Source organism: Heliangelus exortis, chromosome 6 (genome assembly GCF_036169615.1).
Source record: "Heliangelus exortis chromosome 6, bHelExo1.hap1, whole genome shotgun sequence".
NCBI classification, from domain to species: domain Eukaryota; kingdom Metazoa; phylum Chordata; class Aves; order Apodiformes; family Trochilidae; genus Heliangelus; species Heliangelus exortis.
The window spans coordinates 5,736,500-5,753,993 of record NC_092427.1 but is presented as its reverse complement, the minus strand read 5'-3'; the positions used below and the strand labels follow the sequence as shown (position 1 = coordinate 5,753,993).

The 17,494-nt window shown below is 41.0% G+C and overlaps 1 protein-coding gene across 1 annotated transcript in view; it reads right to left on the bottom strand.

The window, feature by feature from the left end:
* NXPH2 (neurexophilin 2) overlaps nt 1–17,195 on the bottom strand; it is a 29,283-nt gene extending 12,088 nt beyond the window's left edge. The window contains exon 1 of the mRNA XM_071746225.1: nt 16,923–17,195. Coding sequence (XP_071602326.1) covers nt 16,923–16,976 — 54 coding nt within the window. The 5' untranslated portion in view covers nt 16,977–17,195. The remainder of the gene's footprint in view (nt 1–16,922) is intronic.
* Between the last annotated feature and the right edge of the window lie 299 nt (nt 17,196–17,494).

The window sequence follows — 17,494 nt, the reverse complement described above, 5'->3', positions numbered from 1 at the left end:
CTCTACTGCTGTCTTCTCCATGAGCTGGAGGCCCTTTGGGATGAGGCTGGCTAGCAGGGGTGCAGCCTTCCCAGGTCTGGAAGTGTTCAAGGCCAGGTTGGACGGGGCTTGGAGCAACCTGGGCTGGTGGAAAGCATCCTTGCCCATTCAGGGGGGTTGGATTTGATGATCTTAAAGGTCCCTTCCAACCCAAACCATCCTATAATCCTATAAGTCTATCCCTGTACCCAACCCCCAACCCTTGCTTGGGTAGCAGCCCCTTCTCTCTCCCAGCACCATGGTTTGGGGCAGAAGCCTGAGGGTTGTCTTCCCACCATGTATCCAGGTGGCAAAGCTGGGATTGGTCTGGGAGCTGCAGTGCTGGCTCACAGCTTCTTTCCTCCCTGCAGTCTATCTGCAAGACCAAGGCAGTTTTCTAAATTAAATTAAAATCTTTCTCCTTTTCAAACCACTTAGCGAGAGGTAGCACATTGGGGCACTTGGAGATGTTTTATTGCTGCCTACACACATGCATGCATGCTGCTTTCCTAAATGAATTGCTCTCTTAGAGAAGAGAAAATCATTGACTGAAGCTGCCTTATTATTAAGTTTTAAGGTAAAACAATATTAGCCTTTGCTGAGCAGCAGCCAGCCCCGCCTGCAGCCATTGTGTGCTACATAATGAGATAGGAACTGGGAGTTCATACTGTAAGGTCCTATTGAAGCCCAATTTAACTCCTTTTTAATTTACTCGGCCACCTTTTATGCCCCCAGAAAGAGAAAAAAAAACCCAAACAAGCAAACAAACAAACAAACAAATATTGGTCAAAAAAAATGGTCAAATATTTTCTGGATTAAAAGCCTTCTAAAATAGAAACATTTTCCTTAGCACTTTTTTAGCTATTTGTCAGTATAGAAACTCACTTTTTCTGATTACTTTTTAAAACACACACACAAAGTACAAAGAGTCCCATTCAAGAGCAGCCCTAGCTACATGAAATACTAATTCCAAAATGAAATTATACATCTGAGACACTTCAAAAATTACGGAATTTGAAATCTGTTCACCAGGTAAGTTTTAAGAAGACTTAGTTAGAAGTGTGTTAGTCATCTGTCCTGTTATAACAAATCCATCACTGTGGTTTAAAAGAGGGAGGAGCGTCTGAGATCTACTTTGACTGGAAGGATGTCAGGATATGTACCCAGCTTGCTCCCTTTTAGTAATTTATTGAGATATTTAATATCTAAGATCTTTGTACATGTGCTGTAAGAGCAGAAAGAGGATCTGAAGAAAGAAGGGCTTGCATCAGATGAAAATGTTATGTTCTAGCACAATAGTTAATACAAATTGCTGTCATTTGCATATAAAAATATAATTTTGAACCTATTTGCTCCACGTGTCGTATCTGTATCAAACAAAAGGGAATACATTCAAGGCATCTTTACATCTTTCAGTCTTCCTTTATTGTGAATTGCTGTGCACATAACCCCAAGTATTAATTTGGTGTCATCCCATAATGCAGTTGATGTATTTCAATTGGCACATAAAGAATAACATTTTCAGGTTATACAAAAGAACCGTACTGGTAGGGTGCTTGCAGTTGGTGAAATAAGCACTAAAGGAAGATAAATCACACACTGGAGGACTTGGAAAAGGGAGAAATGGCACATTGATTTTAAGGCACAGGCATCTAAAAGATATACCCTAGGAAATAGACAATCCTAGAAACAAAACAGCAGGAATCGTTCTCTTTGGATGCATACTAAAACTTCAGAGGATGGGAGATATAAAAGCAGAACCTTAAAAAGTCTTCCCTGTGTGGAAAATGCAAATTGCAATGCAAATTTCTGTGGATCCCTGTGTTGTAACAGCGAACAGTGCCCCAAACCTTTGACTACAAAATTTCCAAAGACCTTAACAGGAGGTTTGGTTTCGGAGTTTTGAGCATTCCGTGAGAAATCTTGGCTCTGCTGATTTTATCAACAACACTCACAGCATTTTTTCCAAAAAAAGTTTTGATAATGCCTACAAGATCCATGCTTCTCCATTAACAACCCCTGATACTCCCTCCCCTCCTCCTGGATTTTATCATTCATGCTAAAAAACTCAAAATGTTCCTTTTGCATCTTGCTATTCAAAGTTCTTTTAGGCTTTTTCTTTTTCCATTGACCATAGTCTGGCAGATAATGAATTTTCTTCCAAAATGTCATTTTTTGATTTAAGATTTACTCTGAAAGTAACCACTCTGAAGTAGTCAGTCCCCCTTACTTTTTAAAATGCTGAACAAGCCAGTCCTGAAGGATGTATAATTGCAAATAAGACTTACAGGGCATTGCTTAATTCATGCACTGTCTGAAAGAGTTCAAGACAGAACATAAAATTTTTTTCATTAAATAGCCAAATTCTGAGTCTATGTAACAAACCCAGCCACTATTAATGAATGGATTTGAGACTGAATGTTAACAAGTACCGTGAGTAATCTCAAAACCCAAACGACCTGGGGCGAGGAAGAATAAATAGTTCCTACAGCAAGAGATATGAGCTGGAAGCTGATAAGCAGAAAGTAGAAGAACTGGGGACGTGTAAGAAAAAAACAGGCTTAAAAAGTCAAACATTCCTTTTGTTTTCATACAGATGGTGGACATCAAATACGGAAACAAACCTAAAGTGACTGCTGCCTAGACCAGAGCAGGGAATAAGCCTATGACAGGTAAAAGGCAGCTCTGTTGTACATGTAGTAAACTACAGCCTGCAGGTCCCAAAGGTGGTTCCAGAGGGACCATAAAGTAATCCCTCTTGTTAAAACTGAAGGTGATATCCTTCTTGATTATTGAAAAGATTTTTTGAAGTCTATATGCTTATGCATGACTGAACAAGGAGCAAAAATGTGATTTTATAAATATTTGGGTCTCCTGGGTCAGGCAAATGAATGGTGTTACTTCATTATTATCAAAACTCCTGATGCCTGTGGAAGTGGCAATTGTTTGTGAGGGAAGGGAAGGGGTTGTTCATCTGTCCTGCCTGCACTGCTGAAGGGGTAAGGAGGCATTTTTAATCTGGACCCAGCATGCCCATCAAGTTATGCAGAATAAATGCATGGCAGTGTGTCACTGGTTTTGGGTCAGGAATTTGTAAATTAATCTGGATTCCCTCTTCATCATGGCTGAGGTTGATGCAGGGAATCTTTCAGCTCCTTGTTGAGGAGTAGCAGCTTCCTTCTTCCACAAGCTATGCACAGAGAGCTGAGCAGCTGGATGTGTATCTTGAGAAAAAAGGATTAATATCACCAACATGCAGAAAACAATAAGTTTTAATACGTTAGCTTACCAAACAGAGAGCTAGTATTTCCAAATCATGATCCAGAAAAGAAAATCTTGGCAGATCTCCTTCCAGTCAGCAAAGGCCAACACCTCATTAGTGTAGATAAGATGGATGTGGCTCGTGTTCAACTTTGCTTAGGGCCCAGCTGAATTTCAGCCAAAAATCTGATGCCTGAATATGGATCAAAATGTCCAAACCATTTTGATGTGCTCTTCATTGTTGATCAATACACAGGAGGAGATGTTTCCTCTGAGGTGCCAACAACATTCTTTATTTATCTGCTTTTCAGCCTTTGTCTTCACTGTCACCACACAGGATTAAGGTAGCAGAGACCTGGGGAAGGATGGGAGGTGGCTATGCTGCTGGTTTGCTCCTCTCTGTGGTTTGGGATGCTGCTTTCCTGCCCCCACAGCCAGACCAGGATGCTCTCATCTCTCTTCCTCTCTTCAGGAATGAGAGGTGCTCCCACCCAGGTCTGGATTCAGGAGAAGAAGAAGGAACCCTTGCCCACAGCTTCCCTGCTCAGTGTATTCCTTGCTGATGCCATCCCACCTTAATTTGGAAGGCTGTAAATAAGTTAAGGATGAAAGGTCAGACACAATTTGATGTTCTATATCTAGACGTGTAAGGACACAGAGATCCTGGAATGTGTCCAGAGAAAAGCCACAGAAATGCTCAGAGGGCTGTGGAGCAGCTCCCTGGGAAGCCAGGCTGAGAGATTGGGATTGTTCAGCCTGGAGAAAAGGAGGTTCTGAGGTGACCTTAGAGCAAACTTCCAATGTCTGAAGGGGCTACAATAAAGCTGGGGAAGGGCTTTTTGCATGAGTGTGTAGTGATGGGACAAGGGGAAACGGTTTGCAATCAGAAGAGGAGAGATTGAGGTTGGACATTAGGAAGAAATCCTTTCCTGTGAGGGTGGTGAGACACTGGCACAGGTTGCCCAAGGAAGTTGTGACTTCCCCATCCCTGGCAGTGTCCAAGGCCAGGTTGGATGGGGCTTGGAGCAACCTGGGCTGGTGGGAGGTGTCCCTGCCCATGCAGGGGGGTTGGAACTGGATGAGTTCTATGGTCCCTTCCAACCCAAACCTGTCTGTGATTTTCTGTACATTAAGTCCAAAGCTAAGTGTGCTGGGTCACTCTTTGTAAAAAAAAAATCTTGTATTTTAAAAGACTACAGAAGGAAAACACTCCCTACCTGAAGTCAGACCCATGCAGCCATCCACAAATTTCAGTAAGAAGGAGCTGGAGAGCACATTGGCTGCAGATTGAACTTCTGTCTGACAGCTACAGGTGAGGCTCCCCCAAATGTCTGATCCCTGTGATCATGACAACAGAGAATTGTAACACCAGGCAGTCCTGAGAGAATTTATTCTGCTGTAAGTCAGGAATGGCAAACCACTGCCTGTGGTTTTAGGTATTCATATGATGTGATAAAGGACTGAACATGTGCTTAAATGCTCCACCCAAGGCTTCAACTGAGTATCTCGCATATCTGTCTGGCTAATATTATCATCAAACCTTGGTTTACAACCTGCAAATTTATAAAAAATCTTTCCCAGCAGTGCTGAACAAAATGCTTCTTGCAGAACCGTTCCCTTTCTGACTTCCTTCATGTCTATGTTGTATACAGAGCAAACAGAGGGAATCAAATCACATGATGTGCAAAAGGAGTGGAAAATAGGACCTTACTTGCTCCCAGTAGTAAAGACATATAGTGTTAAGATTTGAAGCTCATTTGCAATTTTCTGCGTTCGTAACATGGTCTACAAACAGTGGGAAATAATATCTCACATACTAGACTTGCAGAGTTACAACAGGGTGTGACTGTCCTATATTTCAGTCCTATATTTTTTTTAATGTTTTGAGTCAAATCTTTGTTCTGATTATAATTCAAAGATTTTGTTGTTGATATTTTTTCTTTTTTTTCTTCCTTTTTTTTTTTCTTTCTTTGTGCTTTGGGGGTGGGAGAGAAGTGGGGAGTTTGGTGTTCAGTTATGGAAACAGAAAAAGAAATCATTGGGGACTCAAGAGTATCTTAAGTTAACAACACAAGAGAAACCAGCATCCAAACCTCTAATTTTATTAAACTGATGTAAAAGTATAGAAAAAACTTGTGCTGATGTGATTAACTCCACTTATGTGGAACTTGCCCCCAAGACAAGAGCCTCTTGGCTGACACAAGCAGCTGCATTTGGAACTGAGAAAAGTGATTTCTCACTAAATGAGAGATTTTGAAAGTTATTGAACCACACTCAAACACTATTCTGAAAATACTATTTGGATACTAAGCAATTTGAGCATATTTCAGTGTTACTATGAGGTGGTAGTAGTAAAAAGAATAATAACCATCATCATCTGTCTCAGCTGAGAGGTTACAACCTCAGAAAGAAGTCAAATGGTGTTGCAGGGTCTTGTGTTTCATGTATAAATAAGATGGAAATAGAAGAACTAAAACTTTGCACAGGGATGAGTGTAAAATTTGGATACAGCCTGCTAATTTTCTTGTATGTTAAGTAGTTTTAGGGAATTGGAAGGTGGGAGTTTCAGCCCAAAGGAAGGCAGGCCACAGTGGGGGAAAACTGGCTTTGTTCTTCAAGGAATATTTTGGTCTTGCTGTTTCTCCAGGAAGGTTCCTTTTCCTGCAAGGAGTCATGAGTGCTCTTCGGATTCAAAGGAACCTCCTTGCTGGTTTATGTGAGTTTCAACTGGTGCCCAATGCCTGAACACCAGCTTGGTGTTGATGTAGAGACAGTTTCTGTGCAAGATGAAAAGGTTCATTGCAGCATGAAATGGCTGAGCACCTCTAAAGAAGATGAGCATAAAGCACAGTGCTTCCCGTCATCCACAAATGAGCTAATTAATTTTTTTTTCCTCTGGTACACTGCATAGACCAATTAAGCTGCTAAGCCAATCATCTTGAAATAAATCAACCGTATTGTTACATAATTCTTCTTAATAAACAGAGATATCATGATGTGAACTGGGTTCTAAGAGTGCCAGATGCTCCTAAACAGGGAGTCTAATTTATTTCATTGATTTTGAGAAGCAACTCATTCATGTGTCATAGCTTTTGTCATCCAAAATGATAATTCTTGTCTGAGTTTAAAGTAGATTTATGTATTCCTCACACATAAATAAGAGCACAGAAGAGCTAAATATGGGCCTTCCTTAAGTCTCCATCACTTGATCACATTAAACACTGGCTAAATGTCCTTTTTTAGTATGGTTGTAAGAGAAAAGAGGTCAAAAAAACACCAAAATGAAGAAAAAAACCCACATGGCCTTTGAAAACAACAGTTTTGCTAAAGAAAAAGCACACACTGGAAAATTAGAACTTAGTAATGGGAAAAAAGTGGATGAATTGGGTTCATGGCCAGAGCATGAGCAGCCTGCAAGGACTGCAGAGGGATTAGAGAATCAAACAGACTGGGAAACCCTGTTCACTCTGAAAAAAATACAACAACAACAACAGAAAAAAAAACCCCAACAACAACAAAAACCAACAAAACAAATACTTACATGCTTTAGTTTTGATTAACATTTCAAAGACATTACTAAAGGAGATGGGAAGCAGAGTTGCTCCCAGTAATGCAGCCTCCTTCAGAGCAAAGCCAAGTGCACAAATCTGCCCCACTGATTAGGGAAGATTTTTTTTATCTTTCTGCCCTGGGTTTATATGTTATTTTCCTTATTGAGGAGATTATAAAAAAAACAAACGTTTGGTTGCTTTTTTTTAACTTCAGTGAATGCATCAAGCAGAAGGTAAGCAAAGTAGGTTCAGGCCAAAGTCCTCCTCCAGCTTGAAGAAATGAACATTAACAATCCTGCAGCCTTCAAAGATGCAGGAATCCATAGAAAAGAAAGAAAAGGTGATTAATGCTTTAGGTGCACCTCTTTTTACCCTTCTGTTTTTTTTTCCTCTTTACCTCAACAAAACAGTGTGCTGTGTTTCCTTGGACAGTGATGATTGAGAGTTATTTCTCAGGATGAAACATGAAGGAAAAACCCCTGTGGCTTCTATTTGGACATCAGAGGCTTGATGTGTTTTGCTGTCACATTCTATTTTTAAATGCATGACACTGCACAGGTGTTCAGGCTCCAAATCCTTCACTAAATCTGTCACCTCTCTGCAAGCTCCCAGACTGAGGGCAGAATGAAGTCCCTGTATGGCAGAACACTGCAAGAGCTTTGCAATGGTTGACCATGATTCCTTTCCAGAGCTAAAAAAAATACCCCTCACTCCATTTGATAAATTTCAGGGTATTGCAGCTGCCTTAAGGTTGATCTGCCTATCTAGAATTTCTCAGACTAATAATTTATTTACCAGTCCTTCAGATGTAACACACAATCTAAGTGATGATTAAAAACGCAAATTGTTTTTTTTTTTTTCAGAAGCAAAGGTTTTGAAGTCTGACTCAAAGTTTGGCAGTTTTACCTCTGTGCCTGCAAACCACAAAACGTTGTCTGAATTCAGAAATATGAAATTTACAAAGAACTACAAATAATTTGCGTGAGTCTGCCTCAGGCGTATATTATTTCTGTATCTGTAGGTAGAGCTAAAGCATTATACTGCTAAGAATATAATAATCAGTATTTTAAGAAAGCTGGTCTTGAGTTTTTCTCCAAAAATGAGGTTAACCCACACTAATGCTTTTGTCAATGTTTTTGCTGAATCTGATACCTTTCTGTTGCAAACCTCTAGGAAACATATACCATGTTCAGATGTGTAGGGATAGAAAAAAATGGGAGAATGGGGCAGTTTTTACAGGGCTGGTTCTCCAGTCACCAAGGGACTGACATTGCTGCTCCCCCGGGGGATTCCCCCGGGGAATGTCCCCAAGGAACATTTCCAACAATACAGAAGATCGTTTCTGCTGTCTCTACCAGACCATTCTGTGGCAATATTGGAAGTCCAAACTCAAGATCCATCCTTGCAAGTGAATTTTAGATCTCTTAAGGAGACCTGAAGGGAACCACTGGGTCCTTCTAATTATTTTTGAGAAAAAACTGTGAGTGGCAACTATTTCTTTGCAGATGATTTTTTTGTATTTTGGTTTAATAGTCATTTAGCATCCATCACTATACAAAAAACATTGGTGCCTATTTCAGTGACACAGGACTGAACTCTAAGGAATGAATTTTAAGTGCAACTACTCCAAGTCCCCTGAAGATTTAATTCTATGTAATTTCCCTACATAATCCTTACTATCAGTCGTAGAAGAGAACTGAGACAGGGATCCCCTGAGAATTCTCAACCCATCCACAGTCTACAGGGTTGGGTGGGTTTTATCTCTTTCTGCTGATATTGCTGTCTGATGAGGCTGTTCACAATCAAGTTTTGGTTTGGGAGAGCGGGGGAGGTCCCTGATTGTCAGCAAAATGTTTACATTTAGTAAACCGTTTTCCAAAGAGTCTAAAAAACAATCCAGGAGATTACCAGCTGCTCAATTCAGTCCCTGGGGAAATCATGAAGCAAATCCTATCTAAAGTCATATCTGGGCATATGAACAGGTTGATGATGACTGGGAAGAGCCAGCATGGATATACAATATTTACAAAGTTTAATTCAACTCTGCCACATATTTATCAAAAGACTGGATCTGTGGAGGGGGAGAGAGCATAGGAATATCAACAGCCTTTTGACATGGTCATCCCAAGAATTTCTGTCCCTGAATTGTTCCCCCCCTGATGAGCAGATGAAAAAGTGGTGAAAAAGGAGCTGGGCTGAGGCTCAGAAGGCAGTGGTTAACAGGTCATATTCCTTCTGGAAGTCAGCAACAACTGGAGTCCCAGTTTACTGGAAGAGCATAGACTGAATTCAGAGGGATTTTGTAGACTTATATTTTCATAATGCATATGGAAATCTTGTATGCTGTTTGATATAAATCACAATAAAAACATAATAACCCCCTCCCCCACAAACTACTCTTCCCAAAGAAGATGATTTCAGTAATCTTGTTGTTCATATGTGAATTTTCTGAAAGACAGTGCAGACCCTGAATAAGTGGTTGGGGTGAGTGCTCAAAAGCAGTTTGAAGAAAACAGATTTTTTTTTTCTGACTGATGGACTTCAAAAACACCCCAGTGCAGGCATAAGTTTAACACCATGTGAAAGAATGATTTTTCTTAAAAGTTATACTTGCATAATTGTATTTATAATTGTGAAGTCACAATTATAAAAAAACCAAGCCATTATGATCTACTGAATTAATTTGTCACCCTTCCCATTGCTGTAGCACTGACAACACCACAGAGAGCTCAGCAAGTTGGTCCCAAAATAAAGGCAGCAAAGAGAAAATGAGCAACCAGATTTATATCAGTCATTTGAAGAATATACTTCTGGTCCACTGGAAGTGCAGCTAAAAAGCATACCGTGGGGCTTTATTTTGGTAGACTGAGCCAGCTTTTGTTCCTGGTGTTTCCCAGAGCAGTGATGCACATGCAGCATATCTGGACTATAAAGCACCATGAAGTCCAACTACAGAGTCCTACAAAGCTATTGGTACATTCCTATTTCTGCACAAAAATCTCTGAAGGTTTCTTCTTGAAAGAACAATCTGACTGAATGGAGTGAAGAGAAAAGTTTTCTTGGGAAGACCTTGGATGGTTGAGGCTGCCAGTGGAACACCCATAAGCGCCAGCTACATCTGAAGGCTTGAGGACAAATAACTGCCCCTGAGAGCCCCCAAGCCCTCTGGGTCACAGCAGTTTCTACTTTCCAAGGAACAGAAGCAGTTAGCCACTGCTTGCAAGGAGAAAAGAGCCAGACAGCCTTAGAGGAAAACATCCTTCAGGTCTCACATTTGACCCTCTTGGGCTATTTAAGCTGCTTGGTTTCCCCATCTCACTTCACAGGAGAAAAACAGCAGCAGTACCTGAAAGCTCAAAACGACCACCAGGATCCTTGCACTGGAACAGTCAGAGAGATGCCCTAACTGCACAGGCTCACCCCACCTGCCCAGGACGGTGTTTTATTTCCATAATTTTCCTCTCTCTCGTATTCACCTCCTACCCCTCAGCAATCCCCTAGTAATATTTTTTTCTTCAGGTCAGTCTCAAGCACAGCCAGCTTCTTCTCCATCAGAACAGTATAAAGCCCTTAAATCTACATAATAGAAGAACAAATATAGAAGCACTTCTATGCACAGTGTTTTATTTTCTTAGATAATGGGTACAGTAACATGAAATTAAGGTTATTTTATTACTGATGGATCACAGTATTAGAAATACCTGGTCAGCACCACACCCAAGCATTATAAAGTCAGGAAATTCTCATAAACATAAACCAAACATGCTGGATCTGGAGAAACAGAATCAGGGCATTTAAAGTAACCTCAGTCCTGCACTGTAATGGTGCAATAACCGTAATTGGTCCCCACGCATATAAAAACTGATTTTAGAGACATTAAATCCTTAGTTTTATTTTTTATTTCTCCCTATTCTTTCATTTTCACTTTCCTGCTAATAACAGCTTCTATTACTACCAATCGTTTGGAAAAAAGAGAAAACCTATCTCAAGAACTACCATTCTTAAATCTCTTTAATTCTACTTTAAATTAAAATCAAGTTGTATAAATTTTGTATTTACAGTGAGCACTGCCATTCCACGTAGAGCAAGCTGCAAGGACAAAACTACTTATTCTTAAATGTGGAGTCATCTTCATAGCCCTGGATTTCTTCTCCACTTTGGATTTGTTTCCTTGGACATTTTTGTCAACTGCAACTGAGCTCATAGCTGACACACACCACCAGCCCACAAGGACACTCCCTACAGGAAAGGAATTAACACTGTTTACCAAGTTCTGACCTGTAAACTTCCAAGGTTTTGTGTGAGACTAATGCAGAAACCCATCCACTAAACATATATCAATGTAGGAAGCTGAGAGAATGAAATGGAATAGGAACAGTGAACAGGCTTGGGGAAATACACACAAATATATTTAAGATTTGAAGTGAAAGGCCTAAGCTGACTCAAAATAGGGTGTTTGGAAATCAAGTTCAGGGTGAATTTTCAATAGTCATATGAAAGGTAACTTTCACTTTCTTCTTTCCCAGTTCTGCAAGGTTAGATCTAGTAAGATCAAGGCAGGTTTTTTTGTTTTAAAATAGATATAGCAAAGTACTGAGTTAAAAATGTAGGCAAAAATCAGGACTAGAAGACAGAATACAGAACTAAAGTACTGCCCCATGGAGTTTTGAAATTGCCACTCATCACAGCAATTTTGTGATCAAGGCCAAAATGGCTTCATTTTTCTCTCACTGCATTTGTTTCTGATGCATTGATAAGCACAGGTGAGAGACTGAAAGTGACAGCCTTCCCAGAACAGTTCACCCCATTTCTGACCCAAACACATCTATGGGATGACAGCTTTTGTCTTCAAACCATGGCAGGTGTTTACAAGAACTGCCCAAGAATTACTGACTTCAATAAAAAGAATCAAAACCTGAACCAAAATAAGGTTAACGTGTCACCCACAGACCACAAACCTCTGAGGATAACTGCCCAGTGCTCATTCCCCATCCCATACCACACTCAGCAGCTCCTGCTCCTCTCCTGAGACACTTTTGTTTGTGAAGTGTTGATTAAGTGTAAAATTTTCAGCAGTACAGGAGGAATTTTGTGCACCTAGAGGGAAATTGCACACTTCTGGGTCTCTGTGCCCTGAAAGTCCAGGCCAGTGAGAGGATTCTCCTGTTGTACCCTTTCGACCTCTGTGTCTGAGCTCCCTTCCTGCAGAAACCAAGGTTAAGTAAGCAAACCAGAAAGGTGGGACTGACCAGTGCATCCCAAATTCGTGACACACTTTCCTGTTGGTTACACACTGCCAATGGTAATAAGAAAAGCATCACAAATCTCTGACAAGTCGGTCTCAAAATGCTTTACCGTGGCAGAAAAATACTTTCCATGTCACAAAGGAAAAGATTGAGATCAGGGTTTTATGTGCTCCATGCTAAAGAAGCCTGGGGTGTCTGTGGTTTAGTGGGCATCAGTCAAACAGACTTGCTGCACAGATTTTAAATAGGATCTATAACCTTTCTCTGCCCCTAGCCAGCGTGCAAATAAACCAAGAAGTAACAGTCACCAATCCCACAGAAGTAGGTCAAAAGACGTGACGTAAGGACAAGTTTAGTGCTGCATGTTTAGCTCCTATGTAAACTAAACTTAGCTCCATGCACCTTAATTCAGAACTCATCACCGAGGATAATAAATTCTCAAACAGCTGAAACCAGCACCTCGAGCTGTGTCCAGCTTCTGGCCGCGGCGTTCCTTGGGTTACTTCTGTGACTTCATTTCCCAAGAATGAGACACAGCCTTACAGTGCCTGCAGTATCCAGCAAAAACACCAAAATAAACCCAAAGAAATGTTGAGCCCAGGACATTTCATGACAAAGATCTCCCTGAAATTTAGAGTGATGAAATTTGATCCGTGTCTTTCAAGGTGACCGGAGGGAAGAATTCACCTTCCCCATAACAGAGCTGGGAGTTCTGCGTGGTCCCAGTCAGGTTTGCAGGGATACAAAGGAAAATTAAAATATCCAGGAAAACATCTCTGCTTCTATGCCTCCCATGGTATATATATTTTAAATGGAAATGCACCTTTATCTCAGTTTTCAAGTCATTTCTGCACTTGAAACATCTTCTTATAATATAGCAAAATATAAATATTTTTTCAGTGCAAGTTTTTAAACTATGCTGTAAAAAAAAAAAACAGTAAAAAAATTAATTAGTTGTCTGATAAATAATTACTCATTCCGTGCAAAAAACTCCAAGACAAACATAATCTGTCATTGAAATTCACTGATATCAAATGAAGTCTTGGTGGAGGAAAAAAAAAAAAAAACAAAACCCATAAAATAACATCTTTGGTCTTTTTTTCTAGTTATTTCTAATCTATACAAGAACTACTGGAAAAATTAACTTCTTTAAAAGTGTGTAAAAGAAGTGATTCCCAGATATATAACATGGAGACAGCTCTGCCTGGTGATAATATTAAAAGAAAATTCTTGATAAGAATGGTGGCAAAACTATAGGCAGTAGAAAATGCTGCTGGAATCTTTTTTAATTTTAAATTGCAAAGATGTTAAAATAAACATATAGTTCAGATGCTGGTTACCCTATAGAATCACAGGTCCTGTCTGGGAGTGTTTGTCTCTGACTATGCTTTGCCAAGACAAAGGAAAGTTGTGGTTATATTTGCTATCAAAATTTAAAGTAAATTCTGCTTCTTGGCTCAAACCCTGCCTACAGCCCTTATTTTTTTCCTCTTTCTTACAGAAAAGGAGAAAGTTCTTTTATTTTTTGAAGACCTCATGTAAGCTATTTTAAACAATTTTATGACACATGACATTTAAAAAGTGCAAATTAATTACACGTAAAGAAATCACTGGATACTGACCACATTTTATTTTTAAAATAAATGTTAAAATAAAAAAGAGTTTCTTTAAATGATAAATATTCTCAAGAAAGTAGCAGAAGCCTCTCCTACCCTTAAGGCATTTAAAACCAACTTAACAAAACACTACCAGGTGTACTCTAAAGAATATAATACTAATACTTCAGTCTTTTCCATGTAGAATTCCATTATTTATAGACAGATAACAAAAGGGGCACACAGCAATTTTGTGGCGTTTGAAAAAGCTTTCTGAAAATTAAGAGTAAAGGAAGAGTACCTGCTAATGATATTATATTATAATATAATGCAACACATCAATTTTTGGTTTTCTTATCAATAACAGCCCAGACAGGTACTGGCTGTGCATTGCAAATTTTTGTTTTGGTCTCTATTAACAACTAAGGTAAACCTGACACTCAAAATGAATACATTTATAAAGAACCAAGTTAGCATCTTAACCCGACTCAACAGCAGGCTTCCTTTCTGTTTAATACAGCCAAACATGCAAAGTAGTTTAGAAAATATATGTGTGCTCACACTGCATGCATACCAGTGCACTATCCACTATTTAAAATAATAATTCAAGAATATTCAACAAAAATGCAACACTATTCTATGGAGGAAGCAATAAACGTGAACTTCAGATTGAACAATATAAGGCACAACATCTAAACAATCACCTAACACTGCTTTCAGAAATGCATAGAGGTTGCCATAATCTTTAGCATCTCCTTGGATTTATGAGGTTTTCCATGGTTTTTATCCTACATTTAATCATCTTTAAAAAGTAAATAATTAGATGCTACATGCTGGTATTTGAAAGGCACGCAAGTGTTTGAAGTTAAATCTATCTAACAAAAGAAGTTATTAAAAAAAAATAAAAATGCAGTGCCAAAACATTTTGTATTCTAATATCTCTGATTTCATAAAAAAATAAGATTGCACCATCAGAAAGAGTTTGATGGTAGCATTTCCGGGTCGTGAAAATGCTGCTGTATTGCAACGCTGAAACCCAGAACTTTTTTTCTTCTGTGGCTGAAATGCTGAGCCTTAAGTGCTATATTAATACAATGTTGATTTTTGGTTAAAAAAAAAAAAAATGGTCAAGAATTAGAACTGACCACTGCCTGCTAAAGCTGCTAATTAAATTTCAAGAATATATCAGTCATTCCAAATACTGTCCAGACAACAGAGAATAATACAGACACTTGTCTCAATACATTACCACTGGCATAAAATATTTTCAGTATTATAATAAGCTGTAACTTTAAGCAGATGGTAGCCAGAAGTTCTGGTCATACTATGCCAAAATGTATTTACACAGCTTTTTGCAATAGATTAACACTAAAATATATGTGTGTGTATTCATATAATGCCTTTAAAATCTCACACACTCTAGTTTTGTTTTTTTTTTTTTTTTTCCTTTTTTTTTTTTTTTTTTTTAATTAATTTATGTAAGTTATAAAACTAATTTTTTTCCAAAACTTTGCTGGTTTGTCTATGAAGAGCTCAGAAAAAAATTAATACTCCAGGGTCAGCTGAGTGCCACATCCACCTACAAACCTGTACTGACTGCAGGGTTTTTGTTTGATTCTAGATAGAAAATTTGCTTCTTTATCCAGTCTTCTCCCTGGGCATATAAAACCAGAGAACAATTTCCCAATCTCACATGCAAAACACTGTGTAACAAACCCCATCCCCACTGATACAAGTTGCAGTCAATCCCTTTGATACATATTAAAAAAAAAAAAAAAAAAAAAAAAAAAAAGTGAAAGAGACTGAGAGGTTGTAGGCTTGAGGAAAGAGATTTTGTTTAGTTCCCTTCAGCTCAGCTACTTGGTAATCCTTTTACTGCTTTCCATTCCCATCTCTTACCCCTGGTCGTTGTTTAGCTGGAAACTGGGCTGCAAGAATGTGAAGAATGTAAACAGCTTTTTATTGTCCAAAAGGATAGGAGTGTGAAAGAAATGTGTGTCTTATCGCAGGGCTGCAGCTCGCTACTTCATTGCTATGATAAAGTGCTGGAGCAAAAAAAATCAAAAAAAACCCAAACAACCGAACATTACACGACAAGTACAATCCAGAAACCGGATTAGAATTTGACATAAGCTTCTTCAAAAACTAATCAATCTACTCACGCTGTAATATTAGACTCCAGTTCTTAAGGAGGGTGTTTAATCCTTTCAAGGTTTATTACACACTCCCTAGTGACCACAGTGACAAACTTTCAAGATACCAGGCGAGTGGGGAGGAGAGGCGCAACTTTTGCAGCACGAATCCAAAAGTAATGATGGGAGTAAAACCAAAACTCCCCCTCCCCAGATAAATTCAGAAATAACATTTTAATTCCAGTCGCTAAAGTCAAGATTGCCGTATTATTTCACAAAGGCAGTTTTCCTCTTTATAACCTCTCCGGCCACAACAACACGAAGTAGAAGACCTTTTCCAGAGTGGCTGCCCCACAGAGAGGACAATTTGCCGGGTTTGGGACAAGCGGAGCCCTCCGTGTGGCCCCTGCACCTCCCGCCGCGCCTCTCGCTTCGCTCCCACCCCTTCCTCCTCCTCCCTTACAGAACCTAGAGTTTCGAAGTCTGCATTTCACTTCGTCACCACCTCAAGTCTCCCAGTTTCCCCGCTGCCATGCAAAGGAATTTGTAGCGTTAACGCAGGCGTGTGCCACAGTTTGTAATAATTATAACAATAAAAATAAATTAAGGAAACCCCTCTGGCGTGCGCTGCAGCAAGCCGAAAATAACGAGGGAGCTTCCAAAGGGCAGGGGGGACTCCACCGGCATCACTCGCTGTGCCTCGCACAGGGGAAGATGCACTTGAGAACGACAGAAAACTTTCCGGGAAGGGAACAGTTTAAGGTGTTTCTCTGCACCCTCCCTCCGTATCCCGGCTCCGCAGTCCCCGCATCCCGTGGGTCGGGGCACTCCCGGCTCCCGCCGCACCCCTTGGCTCCCGCCCGGGAATCCCAAACGGGCCCGCCGAGCTGTAAAGCAAAAACACACTGCCAAAAATCAAACAAACAGAAAGAACTAAAATTCACTGTGGGGGTTGCGGGGCTTCTCGGGGCCAGCCTGAGCATTCACCTCCACGGGAGTCCGCTCCTACCGCCCTCCCCGACGAGATGGGAACCGTTCCCCCCCCCCCCCCAACACACACACAGAGCTCCCTCAAAGTACTGCGGCAGGAGGCCGGGGGGATGAGGGAAGGAGACTTACGAGGTGGAGGAAGCCCTGGACCACGACGAGGGGCAGAGGCTGCAGGTGCACCATCCTGGCTGCCGGTCTAAGAGGAGACTCCCGTCGCACGGGTCTCGCACATCTCTCCGGGGAGAAGGAGGAGGAGGAGGAAGAAGGAGGAGGAGGGGGGGGAGGCAGGACTGAGCGCAGGGACACACCGCCCCGCTTGTCCCCCCTCACGGGGCGCTGGCAGGCAGCGGAGAGACCCCGGCACTGCCGCTCCGCTCGGCTCCGCGGGCGGCCATGGCGAGCGGGAGGAAGAAGAAGGCGGGAAGGCGGCGGTGGCTGCCTCGGTACCCCCACCTCAGAGCAGAAGCGGGGGGGGTCCCCTCACAACCCGCAGCCCGAGGCCCCGTTACCTGCCATAATGCGGAGGAATCGCTCGGCCGGGCCGAAGTTGAGGAGAAGGATTGCGAGGGGGTGGGTGGGGTGAGGGCTGCGCGTCCCCGCCGGGCGCTGAGGAGACCCCCGCTGCCCCGGGCGAGCCCAAACGACTTGAAAGCTTCGCCGGCCCCTCCTCCATCCCCGGGCACCCCCCACTTCCCTGCCTG